Source organism: Cajanus cajan, chromosome 3, assembly GCF_000230855.2.
Source record: "Cajanus cajan strain Asha chromosome 3, NIPB_CcT2T_4, whole genome shotgun sequence".
Taxonomy (NCBI): Eukaryota; Viridiplantae; Streptophyta; class Magnoliopsida; order Fabales; family Fabaceae; genus Cajanus; species Cajanus cajan.
In genome coordinates this window covers 72,823,618-72,847,458 of record NC_138519.1, presented here as the reverse complement: position 1 = coordinate 72,847,458, position 23,841 = coordinate 72,823,618, and the positions used below count along the sequence as shown (strand labels likewise).

Sequence of the window (23,841 nt, the reverse complement as noted above, 5' to 3'; positions counted from 1 at the left end):
TTTTGTCAAATCTAATTATATATAAAAAATAAAAAAAATATTTTAAATATAGTCTTAAAAATAAAAATAGAAGTAATAATAATAAACTAAACATACAAAAGAGAATTACTAATTACTAATAAATAAATTTTAAAAAAATAAAGCTCTGATTTATTTGTCTATTATCTATATTATACTAATTGAACCACTAATCAAACCGAAACTGTATAATACTAATTGATCCATGCATGCATTGAATGTTGATAAAATGACATGTAAATTAGAACAAGGAGAGTGTAAAGTAGAAATAAGTAAACCTTAACCAACTCAAATTCAAAGGCTGCCTCTGCAAAGTGCAAATCCCGTAATATAAAACGAAAAAGGCAGAACTGCACAAGCATCCTGCTCCTGCATTGGCTACTGTCAGATCAGAACAAAAACAAGAACATGGGCACCGTCCTCATCACAGCTCCAAAACCACCACCCTTACCCTTCTCCCTCTTCCCCTGAACCCTCTCTCCCCTCTCCCCTCTCCCAACCCCAATGGCCGCCGCATTGGAGTGCTGGTCGCGCCGCACCGCCGCCGACGAGGACCGCGCGATCCTCGTGCAGCCGCCGCCGCAAGACCCTCCACCCCGAGACTCCTCCATCGTCCACAGGAAGCTCCAGAGGCTCACGCGCAACGTCTCCGAGGCCATTGCGTCCCTCAGAAACTCCCTCAACACCAACGACTCCTCCAAGCAACACAACCTCCTCCGCAACCTCACGCACCTCTGCTCCGCCACGCACCTCCCCGAGAGGCTCGTCTGCAACATCCGCAAGCACTACGATTCTCTGCCTCTCAGGTTCCGATCCCAACTAATCTCAAGCATGTCAATGTGGGATGGATGGGATCATTTTTTATTTGTTCACTCACTGTGCTTTAAAAACGATGATTTTGATCTTGGGGTGTTTTCTTCGTCTTTGTAGAGCTTAGGATGGTAAGGTGAGAGGTGGGATTTACTGGTTATTATAAATATGGGACCAAAATCTTTTTTTTTTTTTTTTTTTGAAGTGCTGGGACAAGACTGGTTTTTTGACTGGAAATTAAGGAGCCTACTGTTGCAACATATTTTACCATTTTCTTTTTGTGTTTGGGGGATGGGTTTTGTTTCTTTTGGTGTTTGAAGTTTTAAAGTTTTTAACTTGGGTGGTGATCCAATCTGAATGGGACAGACCAGTTTTGACTGAAAATTAAGGAACCTACAGCACATTTTACCAAAAAAAAAAATTTGTGTGTTTGGGAAATGGGTTTTGCTTCTTTTGATGTTTGAAGTTTTAAAGTTTTTAAATTGGGTGGTGATCCAATCTGAATGCGAGTGTTGGTGTTAATCTGGTTGTGTTTGAGGTTACTTGAGTGATGGGTTCTTTGTTTTGAATTTTTGTTTTCACTTTGGGAAATGGGTTTTGCTTCCTCCAATGTTAGAAGTTTTGTTCCGATTTGAATGTGAATTCGGAGGAATTATTGTATGCTTAATCTTCGGGTGATATGTAACTGGGTTTTTTAGAACTTCGATATGTCATGAGGATTGACCCGAGTCATGGACATGTGGTGGTTTTGGACTACACAATATTTTTCGTGAATGTGAATGTGGAGATTTAGTTGCACTGTTTCGGTTGTGTTTGAAGATCACTTCAGTGGTGGATTCTGCTTTTTATTTTTTATTTTTTATTTTTTGAAATTGTAGTGATTTTGTAGTTTATTTATTTGTTTCTTTTTTGGCAGTTACTCTCAGGCGGGGTTTGACGTGAAAGATGTGTTTCTTCACATGAAGTTGATGGAGCAAGCTTTGGAGGATGAGCAGGCTGCGATTTTGATTCAAGAGGAGTGCGATGATGAGATTCAGTTTCAGGGGTCTTTGTTCAAGTTGACATTTGCCTGCAACTCTTCAATTTCATGGCCTGCGATGTCGGGTGCGTTGGATAGTTACTCCATTTGCTGCAAGAAGATTCAGATCTTTGAGAAGAAAGGTTTCACCCTTGGGATTGTGTTGCTTCTTGTGCTGTCTGGTGGTGGGCAAGATAAGTTGCTCAGGACCCGGGTTGAAAGTGCTATTAAGATAGCCGTAAAGAAGCCCAAAGCTGGTGGCGTGAAGCTTCCCTTTGGGCTTTGTGGGTGTCAAGAGGAGAACTCCAAGGGGAGAGGGCTTGGAGAGATCGAGGAAGACGATGGCGATGCGATATGTGGAAATGGGTTTGAGAATTTCAGCCAAAAGATTCAGCTTCAGTTGCCATTGCCTAGTTCATCGTTTCTTGTGTTGGTAGATGAATGGCAGACTATTCAGTCAGGTGGGAATGAGATTGAAAAATGGTTATTAAACTCAGATAGTCTCGAGTTTGTGGAGCAAATTGGGCCCAATTCGTACAAGGGGACCTACATGGGGAAAAAGGTTGGCATTGAGAAGCTTAGAGGGTGTGAAAAGGGAAATGCTTATGAGTTTGAGCTCAGGAAAGATCTGCTGGCTCTGATGACATGTGGCCATAGAAATATTATGCAGTTTTGTGGTGTTTGTGTAGATGACAACCATGGGTTATGTGTGGTGACAAAATTTGTTGAAGGTGGTTCTGTTCATGAGTTAATGTTAAAGAACAAGAAGTTTCCGAGTAAGGATGTTGTAAGAATTGCGGTTGATGTGGCCGAGGGGATGAAGTTTATGAATGATCATGGTGTCGCATACAGAGACCTTAACACGCAGAGGATTCTGTTGGATAAGCACGGGAATGCTTGCTTGGGTGATATGGGTATTGTCACTGCCTGCAAGAGTGTTGGAGAGGCAATGGATTATGAAACCGATGGTTATCGGTGGCTAGCTCCAGAGGTTTGTTCCTAATCACACTCTTTTCAAGTTAGCAAATTATGAAAAAAATGTGTCTGGCCATTAGGCTACATAGTCTTTTTTAATTCTGTATTGCATCTCTCCCTAAATCTCTCCTATACTATTCTTTCATCTTAAATTTGTTTTTAGCATCTCAAATTTAGGATAAATTTGTTTTTGATATTTTTTAATTGAAAATTAAACTTTTTAGTTTTTGTAATTTTAAGAAATCTTGTTTTAATCTCTCAGACAATCATTTGCTTACTAATGAGTAGATTGAGACAGTTATACAGTATCAACCGAGTGTAATGCAATATTTTTATTAACAAAAATATTAGTAAGTAAATTTTATGTGACAGTATTTGACATATTCATTAACGACATTTGAATGGAGGGACCAAAAACAAATATTTAAGCCTATTCTTTCAAAATAAAATTAAAATTAAAGAGCTTATTCTATTACATATACTTCAAATCAAAATCTGCATCACACACACCTGGGAAATATATAATAGATGGGGTTTGAAAATGTGTTTTAGGCTTTTTAGCTGCTACTCTAGATCATGTTTTAACATTTAATGATAAAGGCTAGCTAACCATAATACAACTTGCCATATGTTCAACGGCTGTGCAACTGAGTAACATTTTGTTAGCTTTATTGCCTGGAGGATGTTGTTTAGATTCATTGTACGTAAGATGCAATGCTGAACTATCCTACATTAAAAATAATCTTTGTCACTTGTCTAGACATCATTGTTTGAGCGTGCCTAACATGTCTTAATAATTGTTTCGTGCTTTTCCTTTATATAATTGTGTAGGCTTTTGTTCACACACTACTGTATATCATTAGACAAATCAGCGTTGCACTGTGTAATGCCAATTATACCTGAATTGATTTCAAATGGAGCCCTCACACCCCAAACCTTAAGCACGATCTGTCCCCGTATTGTACTTATTTTTGTCCAGTCGATAAGACTACTTAGAACCTTTCAAACCTTGTATTCAGACAGAAAATAATGAATGAAAATTATTAAGTAAAACCTTGTATTCTTTTTATGAATGTGAGATAGCTCATGGATATTTTGTGCCATTGAAAACAGATTATTGCTGGTGATCCTGAGAGTGTGACAGAGACATGGATGAGTAATGTTTATAGTTTTGGCATGGTAATTTGGGAGATAATAACTGGTGAGGCCGCATATTCTGCATATTCACCAGTGCAAGCTGCAGTAGGCATTGCTGCTTGTGGCCTAAGGCCTGAAATCCCCAAGGACTGCCCTCAAACTCTAAAGTCTCTCATGACAAAGTGCTGGAACAACACCCCTTCAAAACGCCCTCAATTCTCTGAAATTTTGGCCATATTGCTGCGACCAAACAACTTCAATAGGTAAACTTATGTTGTGTTGATAGTAATTTGATACCAAACATTCCCATTCTCAAGGGAGCTTCATACGTAAACAATCATGAGTCCTCCATGCTTTTATAATTGTAATGAAAGGTGTAAAGTTTTGCTTTTCCTTTTCTTTTTGACAATTATGTACCATCTCTTTGTGATGCCTTTGATGGCAACCTGAATCATGGAAATATCACAATACGTTTCACATTGTTGGGTTATGAGTGGCACTTACGTTACATGATGAAAACTAGGATTATTCTCTAAGGGTCCCATTTTAGGGGCCTACTTTACTTGTAGGCTACTAGGATGTTTTGCTCGTTTCATGGCTATCATAAGGGTCCCATTTGATGTTGTGTTTCTCTAGTTTCATTTAGTTTTGAAGTGTTACATTTTCTTCTAAATAATCTTTAAGCCATCGAAATTATATTACTCCCTAAAACATTAGAAATTATGTTGCATAGTCTCTTTAAGTATTGAAAAGTTTTTCAAATCAGTTTCTCAATTTTTTTTAATAATTATTTTATTGGAATATTCACTAATTTTATCGATTACTAATTTTTATTAAGAAACTTGATTAATTATCATCCGTAGAGTTTTTTTAATCATATTTTTATTTTTTTATAGAACTCAAATTCAGAATATATTAGTATAATATATTAATACAGAAATTAAATTGATGAATATATAATACTTTGAAGAATTTTCTATATAATTTCATTAGTTTAAAAATTATTTAAGAGAGAGAGTGTGTGTGTATGTGTGTGATACTTTGAAGATTAAATGGATGATTTATTCGTTTTGAAACTGTCGAAGACCCTGTCCCCATTTTTTCCTTATTATCCCCAACCTTTTCATCTTTCATGGATCAGATCGATGTAACCTGTGGTGGGCACATAGGATTTCACGTTTATCTACTTGCATGACAATGAGTGAGCCTATTGGGAAGTTGTGTTAGAACGGTGTAATGCAACAACCACACATATTTCTCGTATTGAACTATTTATATATAGTCAAGTCATATCTAGATGGAGGAACTATATATATTTATATCGCATTTATTTGGATTTACATATAATAATAGAGACAACCTTTTTCATGGAAAGTGGTGATCACATCAAGGGCCTTTGATAATTTCATCAGAACTCATTCTTGATAGATGAGATATTAGGTCGCCAAAATTAACCGAACTTGCTTGTTGGAAAATGATGTTATACCTAGAATTGATCTTGAGACTTCAATTTTAATGGAATTCATCAATAATTCATATATACAAAAAAAGTATACATAAATCATAAAAGTGCACGTTGTATTATTATGTGATAATGAACTTACACCTAAAGTGCATTTAGAACTATTTATACCAAAGCTATTTGAACTTGTGACATGTTATAAGCTTATGAAAATATTTTTTACAACTTATTCAGTAAATTTAGTTAAATAATTTGTCGTGCGATATAGCTATTAAATCTATACTACTATTTAATTGAGTTAATTACTCAAAATCTTCCTCACTTCAACCAAAGCATCATGTCATGTGCTTCTTCATGGTATTTTCCCAACCCTTTCAACTTTTCTGGAGGCTGCACATGTTGCATGTGAATGTGAAACTCGTGTCAGGAATACAACACTTTATTCCTTTTTTTTATCACTCGTATTTTACCACTAACAATACGGTTGCATGTAAGAATATATTAATAATATCAACCTTTTAGAATAGTATTTGTGCAGTATAACATATCAGTGTGGTATAGTAAGTAGATAGTCATTGCACGAAAATTGAAATTTATTTTTTTCAACTGTTTGAATTTTTGTAAAATTCGTCATGAATCAAACTCTGCTGTACTGTCCTGTTGGTCACGCATAAAATTGAATTAAAAACTTGATTAATAAAATACAATTATGCATTCTCCTATTTCTGACACATGTCATGTGGTTCAACGTAATCTCGCATTTTTCTAGTACACACAAAAGCATTTGCTTGAAATGGTCCCACAGAGTTAAAAAAAATTAAAATTCAGTTTGAATCAGATCTGAAGGGAAGTCATGTGTGAAGCCCTGACTAATACTAGCCATCACAATTTGACAAGTACAACACCCTTATCAACTTTGACTGTTTTTTTTTATATATTTTTTTTAAGTGTAGAATTAAAATTGATTTTGGATTGGATGTTGACAACTCAAATTGCAAGACAATTACTTACTAATAGTCACAGCCAATTAACAATGTTACCATGTTTTGTTTCCCATAATGTGTTTATTAAAAATCACAAACTTCAATAATTTTTTTTACTAGTAATGTTTAAAATTTATTTCATGCAATAAATAATAAAGACTTGGTATTATGTTATGATTAAAAAAATGCATAAATTGTTTATAATGATTATACCCACTTAATTAAATTTTTCGATATTCAAGCGTGACATTACTTGTTGAGAGTTAATTAAATTTGGAAAGAAAAAGTAGAAGAAGAAAAACAATAGCATATGATAAAAGCAACTGTAGAGCTACGAATAAGAGCAACAAAATCTTAATTATTATGATTCATTCTTTAAATCTTTTCCCCTTTTTTGATAACAAATATCAAGTGTACGTTTTGTCTGCTGGGTCTTATGCTTAGAAAAGTATATGCAGTGGACATTTCTCAAACTGCGACGTGTTTGACACACCTTTTAATATTGATTTTCATTTGCAAAAAAAAATATTTTAGAAAGTTGTAAGAAAATATTTTACTAAACGTGCACTTGATGTTATGTTGCAAACAACACCTTACTGTGTTTTTGGATAAGAATTAACAAAATTAATTTTAAAATGTGATTTATATTTACATGTTTTATTATAAACACAAGTTAATAAAACTAATTATCTAATATAAAAATTATTTAAAATTGTTTCAATTTGTAATCATTTGACATCACTTTGACAAGAATCCTTCAATCCTACAACAAACACCATATAACATCATCTAGATAAACATAGTCCTTTGTCATATTATCATGTTTCACCATGTACATTATTTGTATATTTCTCATAAAATAAAGGATTATTAAATTGAATTATAGATCGGAAACCTTATGATATACAAGGTTATTATAAGAGACAAGTGTAAAGCATAATTGTATCTATATAGAGAATTAATAATATGGATGATATTTTGGGATTTTAAAGATAATAAAATGATTAAAAAAACTTAATTTTGAAAAAAATATTTATTTCATTCAATCAAGTATATCCTAAACTACAATACAATATAATAAGAGATTTACTAACAACAAATTCCATTACAAAATATTTATCTAACTTTATTTTATAATATCCTATCACAATTAACAAAGTCTTATCATAAATATAACTACAAATTCTCAATGATGACATTCTCCTAATTTATTTATGACATCATATCCATATAACCTTATTTATGACAATTTATAATGATATCATAAAAATCTCAACCTAATTTTATTTACACATGATAGTAACATCTTTTAACATTTAAGATTTTCATGGCGTGTTTAATCCAAGTTGGTTTTTGTAGATTGAATAACTTTGTGAAATGTAAGGCAAATTGAAGCTTCCGTTTTGAAAGCTGCAAACATTGAATATCTTGTAAAATGCATTCATATTATTGAGAGATGGTGACTTATGAAGCAGACGTATTCAAGTAACTCCATTTCACATAATAGAGAGACCAATTAACTTTCTCCAAAGCAACTTGCGTCCGAGGCTCCCAACTTTGATCGCAAAAATATCGACATGAAGATATTATAGCATATTTTAATTATATATTGTACATATGAAAATATCATTTTGAGGTGACCAAATTGAGTTTAAATTATAAAGACTAAAGTACACTCTTCTCTATCAAAATATTTGTTCATCTTTTAAAATCTTGGAATTCATAATAAGGTTCCTCGTGGTCGGTAATGTTTAGAGTTATAAAAAAAATGATTATAAGAGATTTTTTTACATTCAAATATATTAAATTGTATGTTATCAATATGTATTCAGAAAATTATAATTAAATTGTTTAAATCAAAGTCAAATCATAATTTTGAGTAAAAGTTAAATGAAAAGCTTTTTCGTTGAATCAAATTATGATTTGTTATTTTGTTTTTAATTTTTTCAGTAGTTTTAATCTGTTATAAACTAATTTTAGGAACCCAGGTATATAAAAACTATAGAATATCAAGGTTTTAATTGTTATTTTTTAGTTTTGGAATTTAATTAAATTTTTTAAAAGATTACTGATATATTAATATTAAATAGTAAATAATCACTTTGGTTTTTGAATTTGGAAGGTGAAATGATATTAATTTTCGAATAGAAATTGTTCTTACCTACTGTAGAGCTGATCCGCCAGGTAAGATCGGTGAGCCTCCTTCACTGGTACGCTGGTGCTCCAAGATGGGGGTGGTACCTGCAAAAGAGACTCCGATGTTAAAGTTAGTGTTTGTGGGTGTATGAGTCTCGTATAAGTAATGCACGTACCTTTGTGTGTATTAGGGTTTTGTTTGGCCTTGGGCTCGAGATCAGTTATGATCTGATTAGGATGACGAGCTGACGTCACACAGCGCGTGTTCGAGGTCATCCTGCGCTGTGGTGCCGAGTTCGGAGCTCGGCTTCGCAGTACGGATAGTACACTAGCTCCCCGAGCTCCGAAGATCGTAGGTCGAGGAGTTAAGACCGAGCTCGTCAGGGAGTAGTGACCTTTCGCGTATGCTTGCCAGTCAAGATGCCATGTGTTGCAACTGTCGCCTCGTTCTCGAGAACGTGCAGGCGGCGTGGTAACAAGATTTTATTTTTATTTGTTTGATGACGTTGCCTCTTTGGGCCGATGTGGTATTCCGATGTCCATGTTTCATGGCCGAGCTGAGGAACTCGGCAATGATGAGTTTACTGCTTGGTCAGGCTGGTAAACCTTTGATTGAGTCAATAGATTGGTGAGGGACAAGTTGGCAACTTGGATGGCCAGTACACTTGCCCCCTAAGCACCGAGTGATGTAAGAGCGAAGGGGCTTCTGAGGAGCTCCTAAATTTGTTGTTTGAAGGTTCGAGCTCGACCTTGGTTAAGAAAATGTGATCTCAAGGTTCAGACTCGACCTTAGCATATCAAGGTTCGAACTCGACCTTTGTTAAGAAAATGTAGTCTCAAGGTTCGGACTCGACCTTGGCATAATAAGGTTCGAATTCGAACTTGGTTAAGAAAATATGATCTCAAGGTTTGGACTCGACAAGGTTCGGACTCGACCTTGGCATATCAAGGTTCAAACTCGACCTTGGTTAAGAAAATGTAGTCTCAAGGTTCGGACTCGACCTTGGCATAACAAGGTTCGAATTTGACCTTGGTTAAGAAAATATGATCTCAAGGTTCGGACTCGACCTTGGCATATCAAGGTTCGAACTCGACCTTGGTTAAGAAAATATGATCTCAAGGTTCGGACTCGACCTTGGCATATCAAGGTTCGAACTCGACCTTGGTTAAGAAAATATGATCTCAAGGTTCGGACTCGACCTTGGCATATCAAGGTTCGAACTCGACCTTGGTTAAGAAAATGTGATCTCAAGGTTCGGACTCGACCTTGGCATATCAAGGTTCGAACTCGACCTTGGTTAAGAAAATATGATCTCAAGGTTCGGACTCGACCTTAGCATATCAAGGTTCGAACTCGACCTTGGTTAAGAAAATGTAGTCTCAGGGTTCGAACTCGACCTTGGCATAACAAGGTTCGAATTCGACCTTGGTTAAGAAAATATGATCTCAAGATTCGGACTCGACCTTGGCATATCAAGGTTCGAACTCGACCTTGGTTAAGAAAATGTAGTCTCAAGGTTCGGACTCGACCTTGGCATAACAAGGTTCGAATTTAACCTTGGTTAAGAAAATATGATCTCAAGGTTCGGAATTGATCTTGGCATATCAAGGTTCGAACTCGACTTTGGTTAAGAAAATATGATCTCAAGGTTCGGACTCGACCTTGACATATCAAGGTTCGAACTCGACCTTGGTTAAGAAAATATGATCTTAAGGTTCGGACTCGACCTTGGCATATCAAGGTTCAAACTCGACCTTGGTTAAGAAAATATGATCTCAAGGTTCGGACTCGACCTTGACATATCAAGGTTTGAACTCGACCTTGGTTAAGAAAATGTAATCTCAAGGTTCGGACTCGACCTTGGCATATTAAGGTTCGAACTCGACCTTGGTTAAGAAAATATGATCTCAAGGTTCGGACTCGACCTTGACATATCAAGGTTCGAACTCGACCTTGGTTAAGAAAATGTGATCTCAAGGTTCGGACTCGACCTTGGCATATCAAGGCTCGAACTCGACCTTGGTTAAGAAAATATGATCTCAAGGTTCGGACTCGACCTTGGCATATCAAGGTTCGAACTCGACCTTGGTTAAGAAAATGTGATCTCAAGGTTCGGATTCGACCTTGGCATATCAAGGTTCGAACTCGACCTTGGTTAAGAAAATGTAGTCCCAAGGTTCGGGCTCGACCTGGGCATAACAAGGTTCAAATTCGACCTTGGTTAAGAAAATATGATCTCAAGGTTCGGACTCGACCTTGGCATATAAAGGTTCGAACTCGACCTTGGTTAAGAAAATATAATCTCAAGGTTTGGATTCGACCTTGGCATATCAAGGTTCGAACTCGACCTTGGTTAAGAAAATATGATCTCAAGGTTCGGACTCGACCTTGACATATCAAGGTTCGAACTCGACCTTGGTTAAGAAAATGTGATCTCAAGGTTCGGACTCGACCTTGGCATATCAAGGCTCAAACTCGACCTTGGTTAAGAAAATATGATCTCAAGGTTCGGACTCGACCTTGGCATATCAAGGTTCGAACTCGACCTTGGTTATGAAAATATGATCTCAAGGTTCGGACTCGACCTTGGCATATCAAGGTTCGAACTCGACCTTGGTTAAGAAAATGTAGTCCCAAGGTTCGGACTCGACCTTGGCATAACAAGGTTTGAATTCGACCTTGGTTAAGAAAATATGATCTCAAGGTTCGGACTCGACCTTGGCATATCAAGGTTCGAACTCGACCTTGGTTAAGAAAATGTAGTCTCAAGGTTCGGACTCGACCTTGGCAAGTTGTCATGGTTAATGTGCCAATACCGAAAATGTATGGGAATGGATTTGCTTTGTTGATTTATTTCTAAGGTGTGCCTCGTTAAAACCTTCCTTGGCCAAAAACCCTTTTCTTTAGTGGGAAAAAAGGCTGAGGAGGAAAAAAGAGTACATCACCTGAATTTACAAGTTAAGAGAAATAAAATTTGAGGTGGGTGGAATTTCAAGTTCCAAATTTTCCTTTGGAGGGGTCTGTTCTTGCTTCTCCCCGTAATCACCAAACACGGTCGCCAAATTTAAATGTTCGTGGCCTGACCTTGGTCTTGCCTTCCTTGTGGTTTGTCGCGAATTGCCTTGCGGAACTCGGCATGCTCCTCCATCTGGATGTACCCAGCAGCGTGAGCTCGGAGCTCGTCCATGTCGGGAGGAGGTCTTCGGCAAAGGCTATCGACGAAAGGTCCTGGCTTCAACGCCATGAGCATGGAGTGCAGTGCGACCTCGGGATTCAGATTTCGGATCTTTACCGAGATGGCGGCGAATCGTTCCATGAACGTCCAGAGTGGCTCGTCGTCACTCTGTCTGAGACTGGCCAGGGCAGCTGATGTTATGTGATGAGGTCGGCTCATCGCATATTGTGCTGTGAACCATCTGACCAGGGTGCCGAAGCTGTCAATTGACTCGGCAGGTAGCTGGGTGTACCAGTTGAGCGCGACCCCCTTAAGTGAGGTCAGAAACACCCTACACAAGATAGCATCATTGTTGGTGTAGAGATTTACCTGTGTTGTGTACAGGTCGATGTGTTCGTCTGGGTCCGTCGTGCCATCGTAGCGGTCGAGGTGGAGAGGCTTCCACCCATGAGGGAGTGGTGTCTCCATAATGCCATCCACAAAAGGGTGGCGGCGGAAGGTTGTCTGATCCCCCGCGGCATGAGTAGGAGCCTTGCTGACTTCATGGGTCGGCTTGTGCGTCGGTGCATGAGACCGATGTGAAGCAGGTCTGGGAGTTGGGACCCTAGTTGCAGTCCGGGATTGGGAGACTGAGTGCTCCTCCTCTCCATTATGGTTGCTCGTATGAGGAGGATGATCGGAGTGGTGTCGAGGGAGTTGAGCGCGGATTCGCTCATTCTCGGCGCGTAGCGCCGCCAGGTCAGCTTCATTAGCGGTACGCATTGCCGCTAGGTCAGTGTCGTGCTTGGCACGCATGTTGTGTAGGTCGGCGGCATGTTGCTGCCGCATCTGTTCGACCTGATCGACGCTGCTTCGTTATCCATGGTGGTTGAGTGGTTTGCGTCGTCTGTTGTGCGTCTACTAAGGCTTCTGGTGAAAATCATAAGCGTGGCCGATAAGAGCTGTCTTGATCGGCCCCACGGTGGGCGCCAAATGTTCTTACCGGAAATCTGCTGTAGAGCTGATCCGCCAGGTAAAATCGGTGAGCCTCCTTCACTGGTACGCTGGTGCTCCAAGATGGGGGTGGTACCTGCAAAAGAGACTCCGATGCTAAAGTTAGTGTTTGTGGGTGTATGAGTCTCGTATAAGTAATGCACGTACTTTTGTGTGTATTAGGGTTTTGTTGGGCCTTGGGCCCGAGATCAGTTATGATCTGATTAGGATGACGAGCTGACGTCACACAACGCGTGTCCGAGGTTGTCCTGCGCTGTGGTGCCGAGCTCGGAGCTCGGCTTCGCAGTACGGATAGTACAGAAATAAATAAAAAAAGTCTTTTGGGATAAAAATTGACAATCAAAATTAGTTGAAAATTAAAAAAATATATGTAATTAAAATGTTAATAGTAATATATATTTAAAAACTAAAATAACAATAAATATTTAAATTTAAATATTTATTTAATATTTTAATAATTTATTTGATTTTGTTTTTAAATTTGAAAAACTAATATAAGCACCATTTTCAGGAACAGAAGTGGATGTTTATTCTAAACATAGATTTTGTACATGTGTAATCATTGTGATATGATTTTCCAAAATCAAAGCCCCTAGTAGCAATCAAACCCTTTATGGGCATCATTTGTACAACGACGACAAAGAAACCCGTGAGCCCAATTAGTCCCTTTTGTTGGGCCTAAAACTGTAAAGCCGGATGGATCACTGTCCTCTCACTCCACGATTTACCGTTGTTTTGTTACCCACTTTCTCTAATTCTTTCTCCAGTTAAAAATAAAGACAAAATTTAAGGCAGCTTCTAAAACATTTTATTTTTTAATCAAAATTGAAGCTTACCTTCAAGAGTCTACATTAATATTTAATGTAAACACTTATTGTTCAAATTATTGAAATACAATTATAGTTTTGATTAAAGAACATTAAAATATACTTTAAAACTATACTTAAATTTAATCAAAAATAATTTATTGATCAAGTCAAAAGATCATAACGTAAATAATAATTATATAAATTATCGAAAGAAAACTCTAACTTTAATTCAACAACATTAAAACAAAACATTACTTAAATATTTATTATTTATTAAGTCTATAAGATCATATTTTAAAGGGTAATTTATTTGCGGAATCAAACAAAACAGCGCGAGTGAAGGGGGGAAGAATCAAGAGCTAAGAGTGTAAGAAGTAAGAACACAGAATTTTTCTTTCTTTTTTATTTATACTTTTCTAGCGTGTTCTAGATTTTTCCGCCACTAAATCCGGTGCCCGTGGGAACACGATACGCGCGGTGTAACCCAACGCGAGCGTCGTGGATATGCGAGAACTACGACGTGGCGCGCAGCCACGTCTTCTGATTTGCCCTGACTTTTTATCTTTCACTTGACGCTTCTCACACTGTCACCTCTTTCCTCTCTCTCTCTCTCTCTCTCACACACAGAGAAGGCCGAAAGAGGAAGAGAGAAAATGGTAGCACCTGTCATGTCCTCACTCGAAACCCTAGAATAGTAGAACCCAATCCCACTCTCTTTTTCAAATCCATAAATACCCCTCTCACACTCTAAAATCCTTCTTTCATAAACCCAAGAACAGAACCGAACCAAACCAAACCAAAACGAAACGAAACACTTTCTCTCTCCGATTCTTCTGCGTCCAATCAGGTTCCATTCCTTCCTTCGCACCGAAGCTCCAATTGGTACGTTGCTTCTTCTCCTTCTTCTCTCGTTGCGCTCTTATCAACTCCAACAATTATTATTATTATTATTATCATTATTATCGATAAGCGACGCTCATGTTGCGTGAGCTAGGGTTAGGGTTTTTCCTCGTCCTCCTTCTTCCGTTAATCGTTTCGCGGTTTGTGTATCTTGCTTTTGACCTCGATCCTCTTCGCGATCGCGGTGTTGGTTCTTGGTTCTTGATTGCTCTTGTTCTTCTTCTTGTCGTCGCTGTGCTCACGATCGCGTTTCGTCGCGTGTTCAGCAGCTCACTGCACTATATGCTTCCAACGAAGAGACCTAGCGAAGGAGTGGTTGCACGAGAAGAGACCAAAGACAACAACAGAAAAAGTTTCGCCAAGAAGAATCGGATCGTCGCCGGAACTCTCGATTCCACGGTGAAGGACGAAGAAAACAGCGACCGGAGTTTCAACAGCAGCAACAACAACAACAATAACAACTCGCGTGAGGGAGCCTCGGCTATGGCTTTGGGCGACTCGAACCCGCCGGACATCGATGAGGATCTCCACAGCCGCCAGCTTGCCGTCTATGGGCGAGAGACCATGAGGAGGCTCTTTGCCTCCAACGTTCTCGTCTCCGGGATGCAGGGTCTTGGCGTTGAGATTGGTAAAATCTTTTAACACTTGGCTTTTATCGAATGCTTTTTGATCTAATGATGTTTCTTGAATGAAGATTGAATTACATTTGATATTTAGTATGCCAAATGCCTCGATTTTATGTTGGTTTTCTTGGAGCTTTCTATTTGATGTTTGTTGCAGAGTGAAATCGTTCAGGCAATAGATAATGGGATTTGTGCAAGTAGACTTGTTGATTTTATACATAGCTCTCCCTACAATGTGGAAAATAAATGGGTGCAGAGTGATGGGACTGTCCCTGTTTGTAATCTCGTAGTAGTGTGTTGTTCTTGATGATAGCTGATAGATGATAGATTTCTCGGTGGAAATGATACCAGCCATATTTTAAATTGCTATTACAGTTGTGGTTGTGTTGCATTCTTTGATATTGTTGGGAAACAAATGCGGCTGAGTGGCCACAATTGCGGTTGCAGTTAAGGTTATTAGTTTTCCATCTGTGACTTAGATTAGTAAATTAAACGATCATTTATTGTATAATTTTTACCATGCTTTTGGTTGTGTGGTTTTTTTTTTTTTTGTTTAATGGTGGTGGGTATTAGGTTCAACTTTCAAATAATGCAAGCTTTGTAATTTTAAATATTTCTGAATTCTAATTAAGTCTTCTGCCTGCAGCAAAGAATCTCATTTTAGCTGGTGTCAAATCTGTGACCTTGCATGATGAGGGGACTGTGGAGCTGTGGGATCTCTCAAGTAACTTTGTGTTTTCAGAGAACGATATTGGCAAAAACCGGGCAGCAGCTTCTGTTAGTAAGCTGCAGGAGCTCAACAATGCAGTGATCGTACAAAGCTTGACTACTCAGCTGACGAAAGAGCACCTTTCCAATTTCCAAGTACTTAATTCTGCCGTCTAATTAAAATAGTTAATGTTATTGTATGTTACATGGTTGTTGTATTTATGTCTGTTATATCACAGTTAATAATTGGTAAGTACTAGTCACTTCACATTCTTCCCTAACAACTTCTTATAACCATAGGTTTGAAATGGCTATCTGCTGCAAATGGGGTTATTATTAATAGTGATTATTCTTATATAGACTTCTTTTAATATAAAATTTTACCTGTAAATTGATTGCAACTCACCTTTTTGTATATTCTATTTCTAGCGCCTTTGCATAAATTACGTCCTTGTTTGATCATTTATGAATATAGAAGACACTTTTCATGTTTATTTGTGATGGTGTAACATAATGCGAAGCCTTGTTTTCTTATTTCCAAACATAAATGCATTTGATTTCACTTTATTTTGATAATATATATTTACATTTTTTTGTTTTACTGTTTTTTAGGCTATTGTTTTTACTGATATCAGTCTTGAGAAAGCCTTTGAGTTCAATGATTACTGTCACAGTCATCAGCCTCCTATTGCCTTTATTAAAACTGAAGTTAGAGGCCTTTTTGGTTCCGTATTCTGTGATTTTGGGCCTGAGTTTACTGTTTTTGATGTGGATGGAGAAGAACCCCATACTGGCATAATTGCATCTGTAACCAATGACAATCCGGCTCTAGTTTCCTGTGTTGATGATGAGAGGCTTGAGTTTCAGGATGGTGATCTTGTTGTATTCTCTGAAATTCATGGTATGAAAGAATTGAATGATGGAAAGCCAAGAAAGATTAAAAATGCTAGAGCATTTTCGTTTAATCTTGAAGAAGACACTACCAATTATGGTATGTATGAGAAAGGTGGTATTGTTACTCAGGTTAAACAACCAAAGATATTGAACTTTAAGCCTCTCAGGGAAGCACTCAGCGATCCTGGTGATTTTCTTCTGAGTGATTTTTCTAAGTTTGATCGCCCACCTCTCCTTCACTTAGCATTCCAGGCTTTGGATAAATTCATTTCTGAGTTAGGTCGCTTCCCTATTGCTGGTTCAGAGGATGATGCACAAAAGCTTATATCTGTTGCCAGTAATATCAATGACAGTTTAGGGGATGGGAAATTAGAAGACATCAATCCAAAACTTTTGCGGTACTTTGCCTTTGGTGCTAGGGCAGTATTAAATCCTATGGCTGCCATGTTTGGTGGAATTGTTGGACAAGAGGTTGTCAAAGCATGTTCCGGGAAGTTTCATCCACTTCTTCAGGTAAGCATATTTTTATTGGGTAATTGTTTTCCGAGTCTTGAAATGTTGTGTTGTGCTAGTAAACCCTGCTTAGATGAAACATCTTTTGATAAAATTGCCCTTCCTATTGAGTAGTTAGCCAATTGATGGTGTGTGTTCTGTTGTTTCCAACTTTTGGTTGATATTTGATTTTGTTGTTTCTTTTAGAGGACGTTTAGTAAGGGGGAAGTTTTTTCATATCCAGGAATCATGATTCTTGGGAATTAGAAATCTTGGGAATCATGATTTCTAGGAATAGTTAAAATATGTTTGGTTACTCATAAAGGTTCATTAGAATATTCATATAGAATTCCCAGAAATTAAAAAATTTCATGTTTGTTTACATTAATATATTCCTGAGAATATGAATATTTTTTTTCAAAAATATCCTCTATTAAAATAAAATTATTAGATATATTTATTTACTTAAATCATATTACTAATATGACATTAAACTATTTTTTTTAAGTTGAAAAGTTATAGTTAAAATTATTTAAATACAGAATTCAACAAAAAAATAAACAGAGAAATATGTTACATAATAATTAAGAAGGATAGAAATATATATCTCATTTCATTCAAATAAATAAATAAATTAATTAATTGAAAAGTTTTAACAAATATCATTAAATCATAGAAACAAAGTAGACTTTAATAATATTATTAAAATTGACAATGTCAATAAATAATGAAATATAAGAGAGAGAGAAATAAAGATATGGGTGGGGGAGAGAGGGAGAGGAAGAGAGGGGGAGTGAGAGTGAGAAAAAGAAATAGGAGAGAGAGAGAAGGGGAGTGAGAGATAGAGAGAGAAAGAGAAATAAAAGGAGAGAGAGAAAGAGAGAGACCTTCTGTTTTAAAAAAGGGTACTATGATCTTTTTATGTACATTAAAATTTCTCCCGAACTTGGGAAAGTTGGATTCCTAACCCTCATGAGAACGTTTTAGTAGGAAAGTAGAATAAAAATGGTTCCCAAAAAACAACATTCTTAGGAATCCTTTTTTTTTTTTTTAAATAACTACCAAACATAGGAAAATTGTCACTTTAAGATTCCTAGGAATGTAAAAACATTCTGTATACCAAACTCTCCCTTATAGTATTGTTTACCTTATCCAATCTAGTTTCTAAATAAAGATATCTCCTAACCATTTGTTGAACAAGACGTGTTGAACTTTATTCTTATAAATAAAATCAGACCTTGACTGTGAATTGGTATTGATTCTGTATCATTTTAGTGTTACTTATTTGCCATTTGAATTTTGAATTTATAAAGGGGAGCCTTGGAACAACAGATAGAATTGCCTCCATGTGACTTAGGAGGTCAGAGGTCATTACATAGAATTAGCCTCTTGCAAATGCAAGGTAAAGGCTGCCCACAAAAGACCCATAATCAGTCCTGCGGTTGACCGGTTGTGGGAGCTTTGCACCGGGTTGCCTCCTCCCACATGTGTATTGAATTTTATCTTCCCTCTGTACACCTTGTAAACAACAGAAAGTGGCCATTACCTAGAGTCATGTGTTGCTTATAAAGTCACGTGAAAATATCACTGGGACAGATGAGCTTCCCCTGAAGATAATGTGCATTTTGTTTTGTACATCCTGTATTGATTCCTAGGTTTAACCAGTGCTGTCATGTGGTGAGGCAGTCACCCCAAAAAGTGCATCACTTTGATGTAGAGAAGGCAAGTGGTGTTCATAGTAGTGAGTTCTGGGCCATGTTCATTTGGCTTGGTTAAAGACCAAAGTTTCAGCAATGTTATTAACCATGAGATATAACCTTCAATATTCAAACAGAAAAAATTGAATTGGGGAAGAAGTGGGTTTGGCTGGAAATAGAACAATGAACTTTCTTGTTTCCAAATTGAGGAAATAGCGAATAAAATTGTGTAACTTGTAATTGATTGCCAACATATATAGGAAGAGCTAGGAAAGCAAGTAGGTGGGGAATATTCAAACAGAAAAAATTGAATTGGGGAAGAAGTAGGTATGGCTGGAAATAGAACAATGAACTTTCTTTTTTCCAAAATTGAGGAAATAGCAAATAAAATTGTGTAACTTGTAATTGATTGCCAACATATATAGGAAGAGCAAGGAAAGAAAGAAAAAGTAGGTGGGGATGATTAAGCTGTTGCTGTATCACTGAGTGGTAGTCAATATTGATGATTGTGCTGCTATGGGGAATATCAAGGCAGAGTGCCTGCTAGCTGCTTTATGTTATGTCATGTTGCATTTCAACCTTGTGCTTGTCTATGATTATAGCCTTTCAAAGTTTAATTTGCATCTATATAGCAGCCACAATTCTGATGTGGTCTGAAATTCCTTTAGCCATAGCCCTCTTGTTTATTTTCGGAAGATTTCTGTGATCTTACACCCTTTGTGCATTAGAAGGTTTTAGGGTTAGAGTCTCCACCCACTTGACAGTTCTATAAACAAGATAACGTGAGTGTATAATTCAGTTTACATAGAAAACTGAAAATAGACATGCATCACTACTTATAGATGTTCTGTTCTATTTTATCTTATTTTAAAAAGCTGTAAAAGAGGTATTACTGTTAGAAACAGTTTTCAAAAACTACTATCAAATAATTTGTTTTTTCCAAAATTAGAAAACCGATTTGAAGAATAGAAAACAAACAGTCCCTAATACTTATCTGTATTATTTATTATGGTTTTAACTTCTGTTTCTCTGCAGTTTTTCTACTTTGACTCTGTGGAATCACTCCCTTCAGAACCAGTGGATCCAAATGATTTCAAACCCGTAAATGGTCGTTATGATGCACAGATTTCAGTATTTGGACAGAAATTACAGAAGAAATTGGAGGATGCTAAAGTGTTTGCTGTTGGATCTGGTGCTTTGGGATGTGAATTTTTAAAAAATCTTGCTCTCATGGGAGTTTCTTGTGGAAGTCAGGGTAAGCTCACTATTACTGATGATGATGTGATAGAGAAGAGTAACCTGAGCAGGCAGTTCCTCTTCCGTGATTGGAATATTGGACAGGCCAAGTCCACAGTTGCTGCTTCAGCTGCTGCATCCATAAATCCTAGCTTTAATATTGAAGCACTACAAAATCGAGTTGGCAGTGAAACTGAAAATGTGTTTAATGATACCTTCTGGGAAAACTTGAGTGTTGTGATAAATGCACTAGACAATGTTAATGCAAGGCTATATGTTGATCAGAGATGCTTGTATTTCCAAAAGCCTCTTCTTGAGTCTGGAACTCTTGGAGCCAAGTGCAATACCCAGATGGTCATTCCCCACCTGACAGAAAACTATGGTGCATCAAGAGATCCTCCTGAGAAACAGGCACCAATGTGTACTGTGCACTCATTTCCGCACAACATTGACCATTGCTTGACATGGGCACGATCTGAGTTTGAGGGCTTGCTTGAGAAAACTCCAGCTGAAGTAAATGCATACTTGTCTAACCCAAGTGAATATACTAATGCAATGAGAAATGCTGGTGATGCTCAAGCAAGGGATAACTTGGAGCGTGTTCTTGAGTGCCTGGAACGGGAGAAGTGTGAAACTTTTGAAGATTGTATCACTTGGGCTCGGCTGAAGTATGTACCTTTGATAGTATATTCTGTCTGTTTTCTTATATCAATGTTGTGTAAGCATGCTAGTTTTTATGTCCTTTATTATTTACAGTTATTTTTCTACAGGTTTGAGGATTATTTTGCTAACCGGGTGAAGCAGTTGATCTATACTTTTCCTGAAGATGCTGCCACTAGTACTGGAGCTCCTTTCTGGTCTGCACCAAAAAGATTCCCTCATCCACTACAGTTCTCAGCCTCTGATTTGGGTCATCTAAATTTTTTGTTGGCAGCTTCTATTTTAAGGGCAGAAACATTTGGTATCCCAATCCCTGACTGGGGTAAGAACCCAAAGAAGGTGGCTGAAGCTGTTGATAGGGCAATAGTACCCGACTTCCAGCCTAAGAAAAATGTAAAAATAGTGACAGATGAGAAGGCCACCAGTCTCTCTACAGCTTCTATAGATGATGCAGCAGTAATTAATGATCTAATTCTCAAGTTAGAGAGGTGCCGGGCAAATCTGCCACCAGAGTTCAGGATGAAACCAATTCAGTTTGAGAAGGTTTGTTTTGCCTTTCGGACACTTCTAACTCTTCTACTGTGATGCTTTCTCTGGTTTCATTCTCCTGATAAAACATTTCCATGATCTTGTCAATTGTTTTATATTTGTAGTTTATGTTTGATAATGTTGGATTGGTTGAGTTTGATTTTACTTGGATATGAACCTGCTGCATTTTTGTGTATATATATTGAGTGGTTTTCATGAACAATTGAAAAATTGTCATTGTTCTATTAAAACTGCAGGATGACGATACAAACTACCATATGGATGTGATTGCCGGGCTTGCAAATATGAGGGCACGGAATTACAGCATTCCCGAGGTTGACAAGCTTAAAGCCAAATTTATTGCTGGACGGATCATTCCTGCAATTGCAACCTCAACTGCGATGGCCACTGGTCTTGTCTGCCTGGAGCTCTACAAAGTTTTGGATGGAGGGCACAAAGTTGAAGACTACCGAAACACATTTGCTAACTTGGCACTGCCTCTGTTTTCAATGGCCGAACCTGTTCCTCCAAAGGTTATCAAACATCAAGATATGAGTTGGACAGTTTGGGATCGATGGATTCTTAGCGACAATCCTACCCTGAGGGAACTTCTGGAGTGGCTGAAGGGAAAGGGCCTGAATGCTTACAGTATTTCTTGTGGAAGTTGCCTGCTCTATAATAGCATGTTCCCTAGGCATAAAGACCGAATGGACAAAAAAGTTGTGGATCTGGCTAGGGAAGTAGCAAAGTTGGACATTCCTTCATACCGTCGTCATTTGGACGTTGTTGTGGCATGTGAGGATGATGATGATAATGATATCGACATCCCTCAAGTATCCATTTATTTCCGTTAGATGGTTGCTTTCATCTTGATAGAGGTGTGTGCTTGAGACATTGGTGTAAACGACTCTCACGCTTCATATTCATAATTGATACACAGGCAACATTGTTAACTATGTCAAATTTCATATATGAATTGAAAAAAACAACCTTTCCTTCCTCGTCTTATCTTTCATTCCATGCTTTTGAGAGATGTGTTGGTCACTTCACCATATCTCATTCTTCCGTTTCTTTATTTGTTGTAGCTGTGCTGAGTGTTGGTTGAGTTATAAATATAACAAGAATAGTGCGTTTATTAATTACGAACTACTTTTTAATAATTGTGGAAGGCAATGGCAGGAGTTGTAGATGAGAAGCGAGTAATGGTAGTTATTTTAGGAGGGCAATAGTGATCGAGATTTTGTTGATATACATACTATATTAGTGTATTTATAGCAAACAGTGGTGGCGTGTTTTTGTGATTCTATCAGTAATTATTAATCAGTCTATGAATGTGTATTGTCTGGAAATTACTCTTCCGAATTGGTGATACTAGAATTATAACATTATATATATATATATATATTATGTGTTCATATATAAATTTAAAATTAGTATATAAGATATTTTGAATCTATAAATTATATTTTTAGTTATTAATTATAACATCGTTAATAAATATTAATTATAAAATTTTAAAATATACTTTTAATTAAAATATTTTCAGTTCAATATCATTCATCCAACTAATAAAATAATTATAAAATATATAATTAAATTTAAAATAATTTATTAAAATAATAAATAAAACATAAATTATATGTGTATATATATATACATAATATATGTCAATATGTATGATTTATAAATTAATATATATATATATATATAAGCATTAAATTTTATAATAATTATATTTATTTGATAATAGCACTTTAATATAAATATAATCATTTAAAAAAAATGTTTGATACATATATTTTATCATTAAATATATTAAATATGATAAATAATATTTTAAAAAAAAATATCAATTTATTTAGATATTTATTAAAAACATAAATTAAATAATATATTTAGTATGTGGGTTGGTTCAACTTAACATAGTTTAAAATATATGAATTGAAAATGGAATTGAATTAAATAAGAAAATGAGTTTTGTTTTTTAATCAAGTTAATGGTTTACTTAATTTTCTTTACCTTATTTTTCTAAGGTTAAAAGTGATGACTAATTTTCGTTGATGAGAATGTAGACAAGATAACTTTCAACATAATTTATCATATCCAAGATTAGGATTTGAACCTATAATATATTAAGGGATATGAATCGCTATCAGCCTATCACGAATGTCACTGAATGTTAATGTATAATTTTCATAAAGTATCTTAATGTTATTCCATATATGTATTATTATCATTTCTTTATTTTTTGTATACATACAAACTCTCTCCTTTTGTTCAAGAGAGATATAAGATTTGCTTAAAAGAAAATAAACTTTGTTATTTTCTTAATCGTGTCAGAGCTTGGGACGTCAAAAATCATATCCAAACCTAATCTCTCAATTCAATCTTTTCACCAATGTAGCAACTTAGTTTCAATCAAGTTGTGTACCACACATTTCCTTCTTTGGAAATCTCAAATTCTATCATTGATTCGGGACCTTAACCTTGAGCATCACATCACAAGTTTTGAAAAACCAGTTGATGAAGTCATTGATTCAATTAGAAACAAAAAAAAAATCTATAAAAGAGCAGTGGGTGTTGAAG

At 36.5% G+C, this 23,841-nt stretch overlaps 2 protein-coding genes across 3 annotated transcripts; both read left to right on the top strand.

Annotated features, from left to right (window-relative positions):
- The first annotated feature begins 308 nt into the window (after positions 1-308).
- LOC109788257 (uncharacterized) lies at positions 309-4,448 on the top strand. The gene is made up of 3 exons (XM_020346941.3): positions 309-824; positions 1,745-2,837; positions 3,935-4,448. Exons 1-3 carry the CDS (start codon positions 523-525, stop codon positions 4,223-4,225), a joined length of 1,686 nt encoding a protein of 561 aa, XP_020202530.1. The 5' UTR covers positions 309-522; the 3' UTR covers positions 4,226-4,448.
- A 9,645-nt stretch (positions 4,449-14,093) lies between these two features.
- Positions 14,094-22,256, top strand: UBA1 (ubiquitin-activating enzyme 1). 2 transcript variants are annotated; one of them, XM_083071245.1, is made up of 7 exons: positions 14,094-14,399; positions 14,687-15,045; positions 15,687-15,904; positions 16,361-17,155; positions 19,867-20,735; positions 20,838-21,270; positions 21,513-22,256. In XM_083071245.1, exons 2-7 carry the CDS (start codon positions 14,700-14,702, stop codon positions 22,107-22,109), a joined length of 3,258 nt encoding a protein of 1,085 aa, XP_082927371.1. In that variant the 5' UTR covers positions 14,094-14,399; positions 14,687-14,699; the 3' UTR covers positions 22,110-22,256. The 2 variants fall into 2 exon arrangements, with proteins under 2 accessions (XP_082927371.1, XP_020202542.1); XM_020346953.3 differs by having other exon boundaries at positions 14,684-15,045.
- Positions 22,257-23,841: the final 1,585 nt, after the last annotated feature.

Coding starts and splice junctions, on each gene's coding strand:
- LOC109788257 (XM_020346941.3), top strand. CDS start 523: ATGGCCGCCGCATTGGAGTGCTGGTCGCGCCGCACCGCCGCCGACGAG. Junction 825..1,744: donor TACGATTCTCTGCCTCTCAG/GTTCCGATCCCA, acceptor CTTTTTTGGCAG/TTACTCTCAGGCGGGGTTTG. Junction 2,838..3,934: donor ATCGGTGGCTAGCTCCAGAG/GTTTGTTCCTAA, acceptor CATTGAAAACAG/ATTATTGCTGGTGATCCTGA.
- UBA1 (XM_083071245.1), top strand. CDS start 14,700: ATGCTTCCAACGAAGAGACCTAGCGAAGGAGTGGTTGCACGAGAAGAG. Junction 15,046..15,686: donor GGGTCTTGGCGTTGAGATTG/GTAAAATCTTTT, acceptor TTCTGCCTGCAG/CAAAGAATCTCATTTTAGCT. Junction 21,271..21,512: donor AACCAATTCAGTTTGAGAAG/GTTTGTTTTGCC, acceptor TTAAAACTGCAG/GATGACGATACAAACTACCA.